This window comes from Anser brachyrhynchus (genome assembly GCF_964034855.1).
Source record: "Anser brachyrhynchus genome assembly, chromosome: 8".
Taxonomy (NCBI): domain Eukaryota; kingdom Metazoa; phylum Chordata; class Aves; order Anseriformes; family Anatidae; genus Anser; species Anser brachyrhynchus.
This window is the reverse complement of record NC_137702.1, coordinates 19,954,905-19,974,540: the sequence shown is the minus strand read 5'-3', so window position 1 is coordinate 19,974,540 and position 19,636 is coordinate 19,954,905. Positions and strand designations below refer to the sequence as shown.

The window sequence follows — 19,636 nt, the reverse complement described above, 5'->3', positions numbered from 1 at the left end:
TCCTTCCTTCCAGGCAACTCCTCCCACACAGGATGACTCACTCTACTTCGTGGGATTTTCCAGTCATAAGGATTTATTGACCAAGGTATTGTTGCTGTTATTCACTCTGTAAGCATTGGAAAGTTAGAGAAGTTACCTGGGCTGTCCTGCTCGATCAGCACCAGCTAAATACCGACTCCACAATTACTACTTGTGACAACTTCCCTTTCAGATTCGAGTCTGGGTCAGTAAACTGGCAGCAGTGAAGGGTTTCCCAATGCCTAAATGGAACAGATTTTGGTTGTAAGCCCTGAAAACGTGGAGCCTTTTCCATGGAAAAGGAATTGTGCAGTTTCATACATGAAGTCGGTAATTGGTAACTTCACTTAAAATCTGCTTCATTTATGTGAGCTCAAACAGCTAAGTGGGAAGAGTATTTTATTTATTTTTGTGTGTTGCAAAAGAAATGTATTTTTGGGGAATGCACTGGGATGCTTTGATAGACTCAAAGCTTTGACGGACTGTTTCAGCAGGCAAGGCGCTGAAGAGCGAGCACAGCCCAGGCTCACAGAGATGCAATTCTGATTTTGGTGAGATCAGCGCAAGCTTGGTGAACAAAACGTGGCTGCATCGCTGCGCTGGGGTATTATAAACGCGCGTCTCAGAGGAGAAATCGCGGCCAAGAGGACGAATTGGGTTTCGATGGAAAGAACCAAGCGCCCGCTTGGACTTGGTGCTCTCTCAGGTGCTTCCCAGCCTAACCGACCCCGTCCCCCCGTCAGCAGGACCTCTCCTCCCGCTCGGGACCCCCAGCCTGGCGACGGCCGGGCTGCTCGGAGCCCCTCGCCCAGCGGCACCGGCAGGGCGCCGAGCCCCGGCTCCCCGCCCTCCGCCTCCCCTCAGCGGCCGCCCCCGCCCTCCCCCCCCCCGCATTCCAGCGGCGGGGCCGGGCCGGGCCATGGCGGCCGGGGGCAGCTCCCGGCCTGCCCCGCGCCGCCCGCCCGCCCCTCGGCAGCGCGCCCGGCTCCGCCCGGCGGCGCGGCGCGGCCCGGCCCAGCCCGCAGCGGGAGCAGGGCGCGAGTCGGCGGCTCGGAGCTGCGCGGCGGCCCCAGCGAGCCCCCGCCGCCCCCCGGCCCCCTCCGCCCCAGCCCCGCCGCCATGCGCGGCGGCGGGCGCCGGGCGCTGCCGCTGGTGCTGGCGGCGCTGGCGGCTCTGGCGCTGCCCCGCGGCTGCGGCGCCGCCATGGACGAGTGCGCGGAGGAGCGGAGCGGGCGGCCGCAGCGCTGCATGCCCGAGTTCGTCAACGCCGCCTTCAACGCCACGGTGGTGGCCACCAACACGTGCGGGTCGCCGGCCGAGGAGTACTGCGTGCAGACCGGCGTCACCGGCGTCACCCAGTCGTGCCACCTCTGCGACGCCGCCCAGCCCCACCTGCGGCACGGCGCCGCCTTCCTCACCGACTACAACAGCCAGGCCGACACCACCTGGTGGCAGAGCCAGAGCATGCTGGCCGGCGTGCAGCACCCCGCCGCCGTCAACCTCACCCTGCACCTGGGTAAGGCCGCGGCGGAGCCGGGCGGCCCCCCCCCCCCCCCCGCGCAGCCCTCGGGGGCAATTAGCCCCTCGGGGGTAATCGCCCCGGGGTAATTAGCCCAGGGTGACCGTACAGACCCGGGGGTTCCGCGTGCAGCCGTCGCCGCAGAGCCCGTGTCGAAGCGCAGAGCCCGAGCATCGCGATGCGCCTCGGCTCCCCCTGCACGAAGCTGTGTTTGGGGCCGGGGAGGCGGGCGCTGGGTTGCGGGACCCTTGGGTGGCCGGCTGGCACGCTCCCGCGCGGGGTGCGACGGGGGCGATCCGTGGGCGCTCGCGGCAGCGGCGCTGCTGGCTGCAGCCACCTGCAGAGCCCCTGTGCTGCAGCGGGGCCTCGCGCTGGGGGCTCTGGGATGAACACACCGTCGATGCCTGGGTTAGGGCAGGCAGGAACACCTCCTCTTCTGCGTTATTTCTTATTTTTTTGTACATCGGGAATCGTTATTCTCCTCATTGGAGAAAGCAGTAAGCTAAGATTTGATTTCATTTATTAATTGAACATCATCATAACCCCTTATTATCAAGGTAAACCTTAGTTTATGGGCTTATCTGCATTACTGCTGTATTTGATCCTGTGCAGCTGTGTGTGTGTATATATATATACATATACTTTGAAAAACAATCCGCTTTTCTAACATACTGGAACAAACAATGCGCTGTGTCCTGGGCTTTGAAGAAGTGTGCTCATGTCTGTCATGAAAACACCACCTTTAAAACATCGCTGGCAAGTTAATATTGTGGCACTGCAGTGTGGTCTCTGTCAATCACCTGGATTTCGGGTTTGTTTTGAGAGGAAGCTGCCTGTCCAACTGTGAGATGCTTGATCTGGGCATGATGGCGGCAGGAGTTAATTTTAAGAAGACTCAATAGCAAAGTGTTAAGCTACTTATGCAAGTGGTGTTGTATGGTTTTGTGAGGCGTTTGGGGGCACGAAGCCCTCTTACACATCTGGTTCTGCACAAGCTCCAAGGACCCGCTTGATTCTGCAGCCGCTTTTACTCCTGAAAGCATTGCTGTCCTGGCTGCTCAGCACTGCTGTGCGCCCCGTCAGGGCTGGCAGCATCCCCTCTGCGCCTCCAGCTTGCGAATGCTGACCTGCGCTGAGTTTTTGGCGCCTTGGGATGTCTTGATTAATGTACAATGATGTTCGGCCTGTATAGAGCAGGGTAATGTTTCCGAGGGCCACGGCAGAAGGCAAATAAGAAACGCACGTCTGTTGTCAACATGTGAAAGTGGGCTGTTGGGGTTTGTAACTTCTTTGGAAATTCTAAGAATTTACACTTCAAGTTTAAAAACCTTAGCTTGGGAATTGGATGCTAGCAAACAGCTTGGTGCAGAAAATACAGTGTAGATCAGCATTATTACGTTGCAGGTGTGTGTGGACAGGAGGTCTCAGCCCAAAAGTTACGATGCTCACAGAAGAGAGGGGAAATTACCACCCCTTCTAGAAATGGCTATCAGCAGTCATAAACGCTTCTTCCCTTTGTATGAGAGAGCACCAAGGCCCTCCAAGTAAGAGCCTTCCCCCGAGAGCTCTGGAGAAGTGAGCGTGGCTCTGGTTCGCGTGTGAGCGAGCTGATGGGTGAGAGCGGGAGCACACCGCCATGTCCTTCCCTTCTGCTTTTCTTAAAAACATCCCCTTGCTTCCCCCAGCTGCCAGCTCCTAAGGCTGAGTTCTTTCTATTTGAGACTTGCCCAAAGTAATCTTTCTTTTTTCCAGTGCCACCCTCCCCCCTTGTTCCCATGCCTTCCAAGAATAAGGGACTTTGGGGAAGTGATGACTGCTTTTAAGCTGAACGTGGAAGCTGAGATGCTGCGATATGCAGTTAGTTGTCTTTGCTTGTTTCTGAAGTCAGAGAGTCCCATCGTTTTTACAGCCTGTGCCGTTCACTTCTGCTTGCAGCACTGGGACAGTCCTGGCATCTGCCCAGCACTTTGTGTGCATGTTTTAGCACAGCTTTGCTAGTTAGACCCCTTATACAGCAAAACAAAGCCTTGGGGTAAAGCTTTAAACGCTGGAAGAAGAGGACAAGAAAAAGCATGGAGTATTCCCGGTGCTGGCAAAGGCTTGGTTCCAGCTGTTGGGATCCCAGCATTTTGTTCCTCAGACGAAGAGGCAGCGTCCATCCTCGGCACACCGGCGGCTCTGCTGAGAGCAGCCCTGCTTCTGTCCTCTCTTCCTCGGTGCCATCTGTTGTAACAAACACGTCAGCTGTGTTTGTGGGGCTGGGTCGCGGTTAGAGCTGAGTCCTGCTGCTCATGGATTCTTCTGAAATCCGTGCTGCAGGCTGGCCTGTAAGCACCCCTCACCACGAGGGTGGGCATCTTGTCAATGTAAGATAAAGAAAAACTCGTTAAAGCCCCTGGCTGTTAGGAGAAACGGGCTGTGAGGCTCCTTCACCTCCCCCTTTTCTAACCGCTCAGTCCTTTATTTGGCTGTGAGGAGAGTAACGATGCTTGGTTATATATACTCTGCCTGCGAAGCGTACTTTGGGGCATGACTGCCATTTGAAGGCATTTGCGAGGAAACCCAGGCAAGATGCCAGTTTTTATGTTCAGCTTCAGTTTGATTCGCCAGTTGTTTGTAGCAGAATAGATTTTTTTTTTTTTAAGCACAGAAAGGCAGCTTTTTTTTTTTTAAAGGAAGGGCTACAAAACATGCCCTAACTCAAGTATTTGGTTTATGCAGCTGGGAAGCAAGCAGTTGCCGCAGGTTGTCCTGTTAAAACCTTTCAGGGTGTCCGGGTGCTGCCTTCCTAGGAAACAGCCATGGAACTAAATCGAGCAAGTGGGTTGTTGGCGCGTAAAGGTTTGCATAAGTAGTTAAAACTAAACCCTGAGAAATGGTGATTGATTCATTGGCAGAGTGTTCCTAGCACTTATGTTGACACCATGGGGTTGTGAGTGCACAAGTACACTGCGACTCCAACCTGAGCTCCTCCTCAGTTACTAGTTTTGCCTTTCAAACCAGGGCTTTTAGGGGATGCTCTCACTGCCCTGGTGAGAGCCTACTCGGCAAGCCGGCTCACCCAGCGCAGTGTTGGTTATTCCCAAACAGCTGAGCATGGAGGGGGACAGGCTAAGGAGCTCAGTTCCTGACCTGCATTTCCTTCTGTAACGGCTTTATCCTGCATCTGTAATCTTCCGTCAGTAAAGGCTTCTTATCGTGCAAGCCATTTAATTTGGAAGAGTCCTCTGCGCCGAGCACAGCACCCTAGCAGTGCAATTTGTTGGGAAATCCTCGGGAGACGTTGTTGGACCCGGGCTGGGAATGGCTTGCCCAGTGCTCCAGTGCCTTCTCTGTGGTATTTGCAGGGCCCTGAGGGGACTCTATTTTAGTTGGCCTCACAAAGGCTTGATTTACATTTTGCAGGTTTCAACATGAGTAGTTAAGAGATCAGTTTTTTTAATGGCCAGCAGTTGTTCGGTGCGGTTATATAAAGTAGCTTTAAAGCTCTTTATCGCTTCTCACATACTCTTTAAATTCCAAAGTTTTCTCCAATTCCTCTGTCCTGCGTCCTTCTTGGGATGCTGATGGCACTGAGGCATTTGGGAATACTATACATGGCAGAGCGCTTATTTTAGGGGATGGAGCGAGTTGCGATTGGGTGGTGTTTTTGCAGCAGAAATAGCTGCTATTTGTGGTGCTGGCCCTGAATTGCTGGAAGGATTAATCACCAGTTTTGACACAGACACATAGATGTTTTTGTAGTTTTAAATCTTGGAAACTATTGTTTGCTGAGCTTACTGAAAAATTTCTGGTTTGCTCAGTAGCATTTGATTTGCAGCCCAAAGCTCCAGGGAGCTGGCTTGGCCTTGGCAGGGCTGCAAGCGAAAATCTCGGGCCGCTGCTTCTCATGGAAATGAAGAATGACACTGATCTGCAACCTCTAGTTTACCGTAATACTTAAAACTGCAGCATAAAGAGCGTAGCATTGACGTCCTTCATCGTGCAGCACTTGCAAGGGTGGTGCTGGTACCGTTTGTGTCCTTGGGGTCCCGGTGCATCGACTGCTGCTGCTGGTAGTGCTGTGGTAGCTCCTGTGCGGGCTGGCTGCTGTCTACCTGTGCCTTAGCTGGGATGTGGGATAAAATCAGTTCAGCCTACGCTTACGTGTCTCTTCTTCATCGAGTCTTGCTTATTAGTGGCTACCACAATGCGTTTTAAAGTTGGTTCAGAAAATAACACGAGCTCTGTAACCGGCCCGTAAGCTGCAGGAGCTGGGCGGCCTCGGCTGTCCCGCAGCACAAGTCTGGTTTTGGCCCGGGCACGGTGTGCCCAGGGAAGCTTCGCTGGCCGTAGGTGAAGGACAAGCGTGGGTGCCTGTGTCGAGGACCTGTGGCACTACTAGCTCTGTTCCAGACTCGCAGCGATATTTGGGCAGCTTAAGGCAAAGGCCTTCCCTGAGGATGGACTTGAGGTCGGTTTGTCGGCCCGTGGCAGCCTGTGAGCGGCGTGGGTTTGAGAGGGCGCGTTGTTGTTCGTCTCCCCTGCGTGCCTGTGAAAGCAGATGCGTTATTTGACCGTGTTTGCTGTGCGTTGTCTGCACGCTGAATGCGACCGACCGCTCTCGGGTGCGTGTGAGAGGGGCCCGTCCCCGTTCTGCTGCCGTCAGAGCGACTTCTTTCTAGCAACGTGCTCGTGCGAGGGCGGCGTTGGCCATCCCATCAGCACCGACGAGCGCTCTGGCCGGGCGCTCAGCACACCCTTTGTGCTGTGAGATTAGAGAGCTGCCGCCTGCAGAAGCGTACGGCTGTCAAACAGGGCCGGGGCCGTGGGGGTGAGGCTGCCTTCCACAGCCTGCCAGGCCGCAGGTACGGGCTGGTACCGTGCTGTGAGCCTTCACGGGAGGCACCGCGTGCTTCCGAGGGAGGCCATCGCAAGTTCTCAGACTCTTCCCTCTACAGAAGCTCCTACAGCGGTGGAGACTCTTCAAGTGCAAAAAGGAACAGAAACGGTAAGGAAATTTTATTTAAGTTAAGCACAAACCACCCAACCTCAGTCTTTAATCTCTTCTGCTGGTCCAGCCCTACTCGAGAGATGACTTAAAAAACAAAACCCCAACCCCCCTATGTATTATTCAGTGATCTTCAGCATTTTGTTTTGAAACTGGGTGGCAAAGCTCTTCTGGTTTCCATGCTTCTACTTGTTTCAGATATTCCAATGTGATAGTCATCAAAGAGAAGTTTCCAGTGGTAATCATGCCTGCAGTTCTGACACAACACAGCTGTGTTCACTAATGGAGAATTTCAAAATTTCCTCTTTCAGAAATAGTATCCAAAAACTATTATAGGATTTTTTTGTGTGTAGGTAAGCCAGTATTATCTTGTGTATAGGAGGCAGAATTCCAGATAGCTTTAGGGTTTATCTGTGCATTTGTTTTGGGGCATGGTTGTTTTTGTGGAGGAAGGGGAAGGTTTATGAGCTGTTTGTAGAGGTGGTATATTGAGATCTTGCAAAGACACAGGGTTTGTGGATTTGTGGATCAGCTCTCAGTAATGTTCTTGTCTTTGTTGCAGAGAGAAGTGCTTGGAGAACAGTTTATCTGGCTTTGCTTTGCGTTGCGTGCCACGTTTTCTGGGAGGGCAGCAAAGGAATCCTCCAATTCAGCGTCAGGGGCTTGGGATGCTCTTGAGGGAAGGGCTGGGTGCAGAGCGTTAGGCGGGCTGAGCTGGAAGGGGGGCTCGGCCCTTCTCGACAGAAAGGCCAGCTACATCTTGGGAATCTTTTAAAAACAAAACACCTGAATTCCACGGCACATCAAAATCTGCTTGATAACAGGGATTGGTGTTCCGTGGCCCCTCTGTGTCTAAGCGGACGGTGTGCGCGTGGCCGCGTGGTTTGTCTGCAGCGTTTGTTCTCTCCCCTGTTCCGGGGCTGAGTGAGCTCGGCAAAGTCTCGAGTTGGCAGCAGTCCAGTTCTCAGCAAATTGCTTTCATCTTGTGATTTATCTTTTCAAGGTCTGCTTTATAGTTCAGCCTCCTTGGGCACCAGAAAAGGCCTGGTTCTGCCATGGTGAGCACCTGGCACGTGGGCTGGGTTATTTCTGAGGGGGGAAAAGTGCCAGGGATCCTGAGCAGATTTGTTGGTAAAAAGGATTTTCTTTCCTTTCCGTGTACATTTTGCTTCAATGTATATAGTTTTGGAAAGCAACTCTTTTAATTCAAAGATAACGTCTCTCTAGGGGCTTTAAGGAAATGGTTGTATTGAACCTCTGTCTTCAAGAGGGATAAGCAGTCCCTCTTCATGATACTTTCTTATGCTGTAAACTAAATGCTCCGTTTGTGTTGGTACTATCTCTTACTGGGATTAACGGAATGACAAATCATTCCCTTCTGGAAAAAATGCTTCTTGGTATCTTAGCATTAAGTAAGATTGCTTAACTAAGTGAAAAGAAATCTTTCTTGTCCAGGGACTTCTGTGGTCCGTTTCCGATTATGTTGGTTATTTATAGTCCTTTCATCTGCAGTCCTCTGCATGTCCCATCCTATGGGATTTCGTGTGGGATGTTCTTCCCGACAGTCCCCTGCGGCGAGCCGGGCTGTGCAGCCAGTCCTGGGGGATGAGTCCTGGGGGATGAGCCCTGGAGAGGCCACACCGCTGCCTTTGAGCTCCCGAGCGTAGTTTATTTGTGGGTGTCCTGCATATCTGCATCTCCTGGAGCCGGTACTGCCTCCCGGCTGCAGCCGTTGCTGTGCACGGTGTGGTCCAGCTCTCCCTGCTCTGGTTCTGGTGCTGATGCCTCCCTGCCACTGCTTTGGTGTCTCGTGTGCTTTGGGACCTTCTCCGGGTTCCTTGGTGGGTCTCCTGGCTCCCGCTGGCCTGGCTTGAGGAGCGTACTGCATGCAGTTTTGCAGTGCTGAGTCACTTGCTTAATGGAAGTTGTGAATGATCCGATGATTCAACCAAATGTGGTTTCTCTGATCTTCTTGCTTGACCCCCTGTTGGCTTCACTCTTGTGTTTTCTGGCCCCTCTCCTGTATCTGCCCCTGGCTTTCTTTTCTTTTCCTCAGCTCCTTGCAACGTGCCTGGGCTTCGCTTCCCTCCTGCTCCCATTTCCCTGGTGCTGATGTTCATGGGCTGTGTAATTTGTGGGGATTCCTCACCCCTAGGATGCTCTGAGTTCACCATAGTTGAATGCCCTAACGTTCTTTAGTCATCATTTCGTCATAAAACCTCATCTCTTTTCACTGTTGATTCCCAGCATGTGTGGAGGGTTATGAAGAAGACGTAAAAAGCATGGAGTGAGGAGACGCTGGGCCCCTTGCTGCAGGAAGAACATTGAGGTGCTCGAGCGAGTCCAGAGAAGGGCAATGAAGCTGGTGAGGGGTCTGGAGAACAAGTCTTAGGAGGAGAGGTTGAGGAAGCTGGGGTTGTTCAGCCTGGAGGAGGCTCAGGGGCGACCTTATCGCACTCTACAGGTACCTTAAAGGAGGCTGTAGCAAGGTAGGGGTTGGTCTGTTCTCCCACTGCCTGGTGACAGGACGAGGGGGAATGGGCTAAAGTTGTGTCGGGGAGGTTTAGGTTGGATATTAGGAAGAACTTCTTTACTGAAAGGGTTGTTAGGCGTTGGAATGGGCTGCCCAGGGAAGTGGTTGAGTCACCATCCCTGGAGGTCTTTAAAAGATGTTTAGATGTAGAGCTTAGTGATATGGTTTAGTGTAGGACTTGTTAGTGTTAGGTCAGAGGTTGGACTAGGTGATCTTGGAGGTCTCTTCCAACCTGGACGATTCTGTGAGACTTGGAAAACCCTGAGCAACTGCAAGCCCCAAGACAGGGAGGCTGAGGTTAATTACCCGGGCACTCGGACAGTTGGGCATCTGTGGGAGCTGACCAGGTGTGGGCTTGCAAGCATTTGTTGCTCACCATGCAAATGCTTGAACTCTAAATAAACCGAACTCCCGTGATCATTCCCTATTGAATGAAATGCAGCTTTCTACCTGCTTTACCTCCCAGCCTGCTCTCTGCCCCCCAGCTCCTCCTCTCCAGGGATTTCACGCTGCACTGGGAAGGGATGGATGCTCAGTGCAGATCGACTGGCGCTCTGCAGGCATGAGTTAACTGGTTAAATTACTGGCATTGCACATCGCTGCTCTTCTGCTCCCTGAGCAGAGTTACTCTGCATACATCTGTACGTACACACTGCTACTTTCTCACACGGAATGGCTTTTTTATCCATTGGTAATTCGTCTGTCTGAAAACGTTGAAGTCGGTTGTCGCGGTGCCAGTCCTTGACTTCTGGTTGGGAATGGAAGCTTGTGGTTTTCTTGAGGGATTGATATTTCATATGGTAGTAAATGCCTCTAGGAAACAATGAAATGACTTGCAGAGCTACAGATCTGAAACTACAGCTCTCTTGCATACTTACATTGGTGTCACTTATTATCCTAAAAGGGCAGTTATAAACAACGCATTTTTCTTTTCATGGGTAAATTTCTAAACACTGGAGATTTGAGGCTACTGGATGAGGAAAAAATTACTAGAAGCTGCCTGAGTAGGTGATGAGTTTAAAAGAAACATTTATTGACCCTGCATTCCCCATCATTGGCATCCTGTGTGGAAGGTTTGATGTGTCACTGTGAGTCACCATAGACCTTCCCAGTCCTGCTGCTGTGAACTGTGTGTGAACTGCAAACATCTGGCTGAAAGCCTCTGGGAGGAGACTGCATCGCTCATCTACCCAGGGCAAACAGGCAGGAGTACTGCTTACAACACAGCTGCTTTGGTCAATTTAAGGGGTATTTTCTCTGCTGCAGATTTCTTCCTGGTCTTACTTTCCTGTACTTCCATCCCTTGTAAGGTGCAGGAGCTGTGTAAGAATAGGTCCGTATCAGCTTGGGAGGTGCTGAAAGGCCAGAAATCCCAAACTCGGGATACCCCAAGTTGGTGTGCTCTGTTGGCACTGCCGCCAGCCTCTATTTGGGTGAAGACTGCACAACTTCATGAACCGTCACCCAAAAGGGACTATTAAAAGGTATTTAATTTGGTATCCACTGATACATTTAGAGATATCTGGGAAAATGTGTTCAACTCTCTGTGTAGGTAGTGTTGGGGAAGATCTTCAGAAGATTCCCCAAATCAGGTTTGTTGCCTTGATTCTCTGTGAGTACAAGCAAAAGCCTGACAATAAAAATCCTGCTTTTTGATGACAAATCATATTTTGCTCCTAATTCATAGCATCCAACAGTAGTGTCCGAAAGCGGTCTGGAGAAGCTGTGATGCGGCTGTGGCACTGGCTGTTGAGGAGCACTGCAGTCACCAGCAGAGGTGAAGTTCTTGGTCACACCAGGAAAGGAACTGGTGTGGTTTTTGGGTGTGCTTGGAGTAGTCTGGTCTCTCCATATGTTTTAGCCAAATTAATGTTTATTACTGCCCAGGATTTGGATGCACTGTTGCAGCAGCGGTGTGGTCTGGGCTGGTGACTCTGATTTCTGTGCACACAGTGTGAGTAGCTATTGCGTGGAAGAGGCCAAAAGCCTTCATAGGAAGGGAAGCTTGGTTCTTCCTATTGCAAACCTTGTACCAAGTATGTCTCCTCGTTAATTTGTCTGCGAATTAATGGCCTTTTTCGTGTCATCCAAACGGTCTGTTCTGCAACTTCAGGGGCTGCGGCATTGTTCTGTTGTGGAACGCTTGGTAGAAAATTAACATGCTGCTCTGGCAGATGGGAGGGACGCTGTTCCCCAGCCTTTCTGTCACACAAATCCAGCTTTTCTGTTTCTTCCCCACCCCTAAAAAGTCTACGTTAACTTGAAAACAGTGGGAGGGAATTAAATGTGTTTTGAAAGGGTGATCCCATGGGCAGGAGTGGTATTGAGTGCTTACACAGTGTATAGAAAGGGTTTGTGGGAAGAGAGGTTGTTCAGCAAAATGAATGGAGTTTAGAGTTGTTAATCTGTGTCATTAGCACTGTGTACCAGAAAGTTTAAACTGTGCCTGCCTAAATAGCACGACTCTTTGAAATTCACAGCAGTGCTGGCAGTCCCCTGGCTTTTGTCCCTCCGCAGCTGTCCGTCCCAGCAGCCCTGTGCCCCATCCCACCGCACGGCCGCAGGAAGCCATTCGTGGCTCTGGGGAAACCACGAGAGCCTGGCTCGAAGAAACCTCAAGCAAACGAGTTGGTGTCACCACCGGACCCGCAGAGGGTGCAGATGTGAAAAGAACCAACCCTCCGCTCCCTCCCGTGCTCACTTTCACGTCTATGCTCCCTGTACGTAATTAGCCCAACACAGGCAAACTTTCTTCATCGCCCCCCTCTGAGGGGTGGTGCGTGTCCCGACTTGCTCAAGAAATCTGTTGGTAATAGTCCAAAGCACAAAGGGAGCGCGGAGCACGTCCGTCCGTGGCCGTGTGCCATCCGCAGAAGCCTTTGCCTTGTGCAGGTAGTTGCGCTGGCTGCCCGGGGTGCTTCGAGGCAAGCTTGTCTTCAAACACGTGGTTGCGGTCTGTCAGCTTTTGCTCTTCTCTTGCTGACTTCTGAAAGCCAGTTTTTTGTCATGGGAAACTCATGCAGAAAAGGTAATTGATTGCTAAAATGTTTTGCTTGGCAAGTGGGCACAGTGCCCGTGGAGGGTGTTTTAAATACAGCGGCAGCTCATCAGGTATGTGATGCTTGGCCACCCCTTGGGTGAGAAGTGGCTCTTGCTTCAGGTTGTAGCACAGGGTGTCTTGTCAGGTCTAAAATAATGACTGCCTCGCTGTGCATTTTTAAAAGAGAAACAAAAAATACGTCCTTGTGTAGTGCGTTTATGTGGCAAGGTTTTGGTAGTGGGGGGCCATAGGGGTGGCTTCTGTGAGAAGAATCTAGAAGCTGCCCCATGTTAGTTAAGGGGCCTGCTGCTGGCCAGAGCTGGGCCAATAAGTGATGTTGTTTGTGCCTCTGTGAGAGCAGTTTTAAGAAAGGGAAAAAACCTGCTGCTCAACAGCAGTTGGGAGAGAGAGGAGTGAGAAACAACCCTGCAGCCACCAAGGTCAGTGCAGCAGGAGGGCAGGAGGTGCTCCAGGCAGGCAGCAGCAGTTCCCCTGCGGCCTGTGGAGAGGCCCCTGGTGGAGCAGGCTGTCCCCCTGCAGCCCACGGGTCCCACACGGAGCAGATCTCCACGCTGCAGCCCGTGGAGGAGCCCCCGGTGGAGCAGGTGGATGTGGCCTGGAGGAGGCTGCGGCCCATGGAGAGCCCCCGCAGGAGCAGGCCCCGGGCCGGAGCTGCAGCCCGTGGAGAGGAGCCCATGCAGGAGCAGGGGGTCTGGGGGAGCTGCCGCCCGTGGGGGAGCCGTGCTGGAGCAGTTTGCTCCTGGGGGACGGACCCCGTGGTACGGAGCCGTGTGGGAGCAGTTCTTGAAGAGCTGCTGCCTGTGGGCAGCTCCTGCAGGATCAGTTCGGGAAGGACGGCATCCCGTGAGAGGGACCCCACGTGGAGCAGGGGCAGAGAGTGACCATGAAGGAGTGGCGGAGATGAAGTGCTGTGGACTGACTGCAGCCCCCATTCCCCTGCGCCGCTCGGGGGGAGGAGGTGGAAGAGGATGGATGGGGGAAAGGTTTTTGTTTTTTTTTCCTTTGTTTCTCTCTTCTCTAGCATGTTAGTAATAGCCAATAAATTTTATTATCTCCCTACGCTGAGTCTGTTTTGCCTGTCACGATAATTGGTGAGTGATCTCCCTGTCCTTATCTCAACCCTTGAGCCCTTTGCATCGTATTTTCTCCCCCTACCCCTTTGAGGAGGGGGAGTGAGAGAGCGGCTGAGGTGGAGTTCAGCTGCCCACCTGAGTAAAACCACCACATCTTGGTAGCTTTTCCAAGTGTCCTGCCCCTCGAGATAGCTGTTAAGACCACTTCTGCCTTCTCAGATGTAAGCTGAGTAGCGGGGTAAGCCTTGAGCCTCCAGGACAAGCAGTGATGGTTTGAGGTGTTTTGGAGTGGAACATCAAAAGCTATCACACAGTTAATGATAAACTAGTTAAATTCTAGTAGCAGAGACCATTGCTTTGAAGTAGAAACGAGCACTTGTAGTTGAAAGAACATTTAAGTACTAGCTTAGTGTGCTTTTTTTTTTTAACGTTCCTGAGAAAAGTATGTTTAAAGATTGGAAGAGGAGGATTCTTGAGCAGTTGGAAAAGATTACTTGTCATTCCAAATTGGCAATTAAAAATGAATCAATAAATAGTTGGTACATCATTCCAGGAACGCCTTCCGTCCCCATGCCTAAAGGACATACGCCACTTCTTTGAAGAACATTAGCAAGGTAAAAAACAAGCAAATCATTGTTAAGCTCCTCCAAAATTAAGTACAAACAACAAGGATGCTCCGTAGGAAGCCTGGGCTTTCACTTCTGGCTTGAATAACGGACAACATTCATGAGTTGCTCAACTCCTTGCCCGGTCTGTACCGTTTTGTCTTGTGCACCTATTTCTTTCCCTTCCTCCTATCCCCAGTCCTGAGGCTTTTATGCTGTCTCTGCACTCAGTTACTGTGACAGCACATTGCAGGGCAGGAACACTGCGCAGCGTTCCCGCAGTGGCCTTGCGCTTTGTTTCGGAGGCAGGAGGTGAAGGTGCAGTGTCCCTGTACCACCAAGGTACTCCTGCGGCTCCTACTTGTCCTGCTCTGCCGGGGCTGGGGGTATGGTTCTGCAGCCCTGGGTAGAGCCTCTCAGCTTGTTTCATCAAGTCCTAGCGGCTGCCTTGATCGAAAGATAACCTTTTTGGTGGGTTTGGAGATAGTGGGATCACTGCTGCGATGTGCCTGGGGCCATGCAAGTGTCAGCTGAAGGGGAAGAGGCGCTGGGAATGCACAGCCTGCGGCAGGGACTGGACACAGTTTACACCAGTTTCAGCCAATGTTGGAAACACCCTGAAGTTTTTTTTACAAAGAGCCCTGCAATAATACTAATCAGAAGTGAGCACTTCGGTTTATGTGAAGCTACTCAGAGCTTTTGATGCTCGAACTTCAGTAAAAGGAAAGAAATGAGCAAGCTAAAATTTCTCTTTTGGGCCTTGCACAGGGATGCAGCTCATTCAGCTGACAAACCTAGAAAAAAGGTTGAGAGATTATAGGGCCTTTCTGGGGAAGGGTTTTCATAAATAAAATACTGATGTTTGTGTCCTAACTTAAACACAGAATTCTTACATAGTTTTACTTTATGTAAAACATCTTCATTTTAGTTTGAGATTCAGCTGTCCTAGCTTGTTCTAGCTGACTTTGCATAAGCAAATTTTTAAAATTAATAATCCATTAAAATAAGTGGACAAAGTGATATTTATGCAGCTGTTTGACGCTCTGGAAAGCAGATTCAGGGACGAAGGATTGATCAATAGTGTCTCTTTTAAATCTGTTCATCATAATTAAGATGAATCAATGCGAAAACTAAACCTAATTTTCATGAATAATGCTGAAGTATCAGCTGGTGCATCCAAATGCAATTACATTTATACACTCATTTTAATATTAATAAGGTAATGGCTTTTTTTTTTATGGGCTTAGAGTTCCTGTAGTGATGGATGAGATAAAGCCCATAAAAGCTTCCTGTGCTGCTGATGGATAACACCCATCCCAGAGCCAAACAAACTGCTGAATGACAGGCAGCCTGGAGATGTCTGTCGTGTCTCAGTGCCTTGGGTTAACTGCTCAAACAGCTCCTGCAGAATTACTGTCAGGCTGGCCAGGTTGGTGTTGTGTCAGCATTTCTTTTCTTGAAAACCTTCCCGAGGGATGCACGGCTGGCGAACCCGTCTTGGAGGAGGACACAGCCCTGCAAGTCATCTGCCACCTGTACAAAGCTGCAGAGCTGCTCTTGCAACAGCGTCAGCCAGTGAACAGTGATATGTCTTTGTAGAATACAGATGCAAAAACAATGGCCGTGCCTTCTGGCTTTAGGCGAAAACATGCTCTTTGGGCCAGAAAATGAGCTGGATTCATTAGTCTTAAGGAGAGGTGTTTTTTTTTGGTTTTTTTTTTTAATCTGATGCAACTTTCACCTACTTGCTTAATTTGTAGCTGCCTGGAGGAATGGAAAAGGAGCTTAGCATACCTGAGGGCTTTACTGAGAGTTCTCCCTTTATGTGTCCTACCCACACAGAGATGAGCAAGAAAACCCTTAGGGCTATGCATTTTTGTGCGGGTATGCAGCAGCTCCTGCCCAGGCCACTGCAGAGGATCCGGTGGTGCTGAGGGGCAGGCCCTGGCTCCGTGACCAGAGGCACTGTGCTGGGAGCAGGAGCCGCCTGTCCTGCGGTTGGGTTCCCGGGTCGTGAGGGACTTGGATGAAGCACACACCCAGACAGCTTTCATTTCTGCACATAAGGGATATATACGTGTAGTGGTGCCTGAATCACGGGAGCAAGTGCTCTTCTTTCAGGTTACCAAAGGCTTCTTTGCAACTGCGGGCAGAGTTTTGTAGTGCAACTTCTTTTTTTTTTCTTTCTTCTCTCTTGGGGGGGGGATGGAGGTGAGCTTTTGACTCTCTCCTGTCCGAGTAACACTTGAAAGCTGCCCAAAATGGGCTTGGTTTGAAAAGCAGCGCGACGGTGCTGTGGTGTTCAAGCCGTGGGGCCAGTGCCATGCTGCTGCTGGGGGCCCTGGGCCCTTCCTCCCTGCTGACAGGAGGAGAGGCTGAAACCTCTGCATAAACTTTGTTTTTGATGTGCAATGCGTAGTTTCTTTCCGCCGCAGCAGGCTTGTGACTGTTTTAGGGCAGAGTGTCCTCAGTCCGAGCGTGAGCTGGGTTCAAGCTAAGGCTTGTTCGCTAAAGGTAGTCTGTGTGTGCACGTGCCAGCCACGGGGGCTTCCGCGTGTTCTTGTACTGCTTGCATTTACAGCGCAGTCCTCAGCATCCTAAAGAAAATTCAAGGCATTAGGTGCATCTATCGAATAACGAGCTGTTTAGGATCACCTTGCTCCCTTACAACACCCATTCTCCGTAGCAGCCATGCCAGGTGACGTTTGCTCCATCGCACAAGCATATTATGCAGGAAAGTTTGTGTTAGGCTCAACTCTGTCACCTGCTGTCGTGCTCCCAGGTGATCAGGCATCAGTTTTCAGCATCTGTCCTGTCTCCGAGGCCGCCACGTGATGCTAATTCAGGAATCCCTGCAATGCAGTTGGACTGCTGGAGGTTACAGCTTGTGTTCACGTTAATTGGGCTGGCTCTGAAAAAGTTCCTTCAACTCCTTCAGTTCTATTTCCCTTAGATTTATTAAATAGTTGTCCCGTGCACAGATGGAAAATGTTAAAAATAGAAGTGCTCAAGGCAGGGCTGTTGTTTTGGTGTTGACAGGCTTGCTGGAAGCTGAGGCACTGTATTTTAAGAAGTGCTGGGTTTTTAAGATCTCTCTGATGTCGTCTTGACCCAGCACCGAGGAGCTGCTTTTCTGTGCTAAGAGGAGACCGTCTTTTGGATAAGCTACCTTCTCAGTGTGCTGCCATCCATTGCATAGACCAAATAGTCCAAATAACAGACAGAGCTCAGGATTTCTGAATTACTTCTGCCTTTTGTGATGAAGAGGACACCAGCTGTAAAGCTAGTCAGAAGAAGAACCTGAGATAGTATCTGAGGGACCAACTGCTTTTTGGTAACTTCTTCCTCTACTAAAATCCTTTTTTCCTTGTTTTATCACTCTGCAGGCAAGACTATAAATATAAGTAAAGTACAAGTAATGATATTTACATTTCTAGGACGTGGCAGCAGCTTGGGTGCAGACCTCCCAGCTTAGTCCTTCTTCCCAATAAGGGAAGGCTTCTTCCAGCCTCAGAGGACTGAGACAAGGTTGGATCGCCTTGCATCCATCCTAGAGTAGAACAAAATGGAAGGAAACCAAAGCAAATAAGTGAGTTTCTATGACTCCTACCCCTCTACCACCTGTCAAAGTAGCTGTAAGCACTAGAAAAATTTAATTTTTCAGGACTGATTCTTTTCAGGACCCCAAACTTTACCAAGCATGCCCCAAAGGGAAGGTGAGCATTTCAGAAGGGAAGGAGAGGCAGGCAGGGCAGCTGCTTGGTGGGATTCAGTGACTATGGAGCTGTGTCCCCAAACACAAACTGAAACCACAGGCAGCCTCGCCTTGGCTGTTGCGATTGCAGAGATGAGCTTCCAAATGTAAACAGCGCCCGAAATGATGGAGGAAGTTTCCTGTTCCTCCAGTCTGAAATTGGCTTCTTTATAGTAGCCGTCAGCTGTTGGTATCTGCCTTTTGTCATCGCTGAAATCTAACGGTGACCACACAGATTTTATTGTGCTGTTGCTGATTGCTTCAGCAGATATATAGGCTTATCTCAAGCCTGCACAGCCCTTGCCAGATATTATTCTGTACCCAGCTGTCTCCTCCACAGCTGTGAAAGTCATCTGTAACTCGTGTGGAACCACAGTTCTGCGAGAAATTAGGACACACGGCGAACGTAAGGGAAAAGTAAAAAGCTGCATTTTTTTTTAGCTTGCCTAAAATGGTCAAAGAAAATCCAGTCTGGTGAACATATAGTTGTGGGAATAAGGGAGGCTTTTTGCTGACATTCAGGTTTTTGCAATGTAGCGATTGCTCCTTTCTTCCTTTGCGTTGCACGGGGTTTTATACCCCTCGCCCCTATCGTTAAGATTCCCTCTATGTTCAGTCTGATTTAATAGGATTCACTGACTTTCAAGACGCAGTCCAGCAGAATGTATGTGTTGATAAGGAACAGTTAATTTTGCTTCCTTACCCAAACTGCATTACGTGTTAGGAGTAGGCTGCTCTTTTCCGTATGGCTCAGCAGCACCTTGTTCAGCGGATAACTGTAGTAACATAAAGCGATCCTAAAGAAGCGGATGTAGAAAAAGACCTTATAAAAATAAGTAACAGGGTCAGCGTCATTTACTGGTTGTGCTTTATTCCAAATGTGGGAAAGTCCTTTATTTTCTTGGACGCAGCAGGTCCGTGACAGCACAGCAGCCTGGAGGAGATCGCCCCCATCCTGACTTCCCGAGGTGCGTAGCCAAAGTGGGCTTATGTTCAGATGGAGTGCACATGCTTACGTCTTATCTTCAACAATTAATTGCAAATGGTGGCAAATTATTTTAATGTTTCTGGAGGCTAACGGAGACTAGATTTTTTTGGTGAGAAAACACTGTTACTTTTTTTGGAGTTCAAGTGAGTATCATGCTTCTGTAAGACTTTTTTAAAAGTTCTATTTCTCCTTGTGGTCGTAACTTACAAAATGTTCACTGTCATAGGTCACAGTATTTCTGTGCTAAATTTGGGAATATAGCTGGCAGCTTGCTTATTCTCAGGGAACTTTCATGCCTGGTTGGTGTAGAAAGCTTCAGATACTTAGCTGTGGGGGAATAAAAGGGTCTTAGTTGTTCTTTTTTCCAGTTGCTTGGTTTTTACTTTTTTAGTATTTTTTTCATGGCCTTTTCCACTTCTGTGGAATAAATTGAGACTTGAAGCGGTTGAACTTCAGCAGCAACTTGGTATTCAGTTTCATGTTTGCATTGCCTCTTGTGTACAAGACTCCATTTCCTCTTTGTGTTTGTTTTTTTTTTTTTCCCTGCCAAACCCCCTTGTTTCAGATCTGCTTCCTGCTTGCAGCTTTATACCAGCTTGGGAATCTTTTTGCAACCATTCTTTGCTTTTGGTGTGCAGCAGAGGCACAACCGCACTGGGTATGACTTTTTTTTTATTTTTTTATTTTAAAAAAGATGAAACTCTGTCAATTGGATATTGTCAAGTTTTTTCAATGTTTTTCCCCAACATTTTGCATGTAATTATTTTGTGTGGTTGGAAAGAAATAAAAGAGAGAAAAAGATCTCAGTTTTTTTTTTTCTATGGCATTGTAACTAATCAAACTTTTTTAAGAAAAAAAGGCAGATCCAGAGATGAGTGGTCTTCACCTGGCTGCTTGCACTGGCATGTGTCCTCCAGAGCTGGATGGCCACATAAGGGGATGTGGCTTCTCTTGTAGAATTGGTAGTAGGAAAAGTCAAGCTGCTCGTCATGGCCTTCCTCTCTTGCTCACCAGTGATGGGTGTCACCTACTAGTTCAATAAATCATTGTGTGTTGACTTCCAGTTTTTAGCTCTTTTCCCCACTTATTAAATGG

At 49.8% G+C, this 19,636-nt stretch overlaps 1 protein-coding gene across 1 annotated transcript in view; it reads left to right on the top strand.

Annotated features, from left to right (window-relative positions):
• Positions 1 to 1,070: 1,070 nt before the first annotated feature.
• Positions 1,071 to 19,636, top strand: part of LAMC1 (laminin subunit gamma 1) — a 63,776-nt gene continuing 45,210 nt past the window's right edge. The window contains exon 1 of the mRNA XM_080602369.1: positions 1,071 to 1,534. Within this exon, the coding sequence (XP_080458495.1) occupies positions 1,138 to 1,534 (397 nt within the window). The 5' untranslated portion in view covers positions 1,071 to 1,137. The remainder of the gene's footprint in view (positions 1,535 to 19,636) is intronic.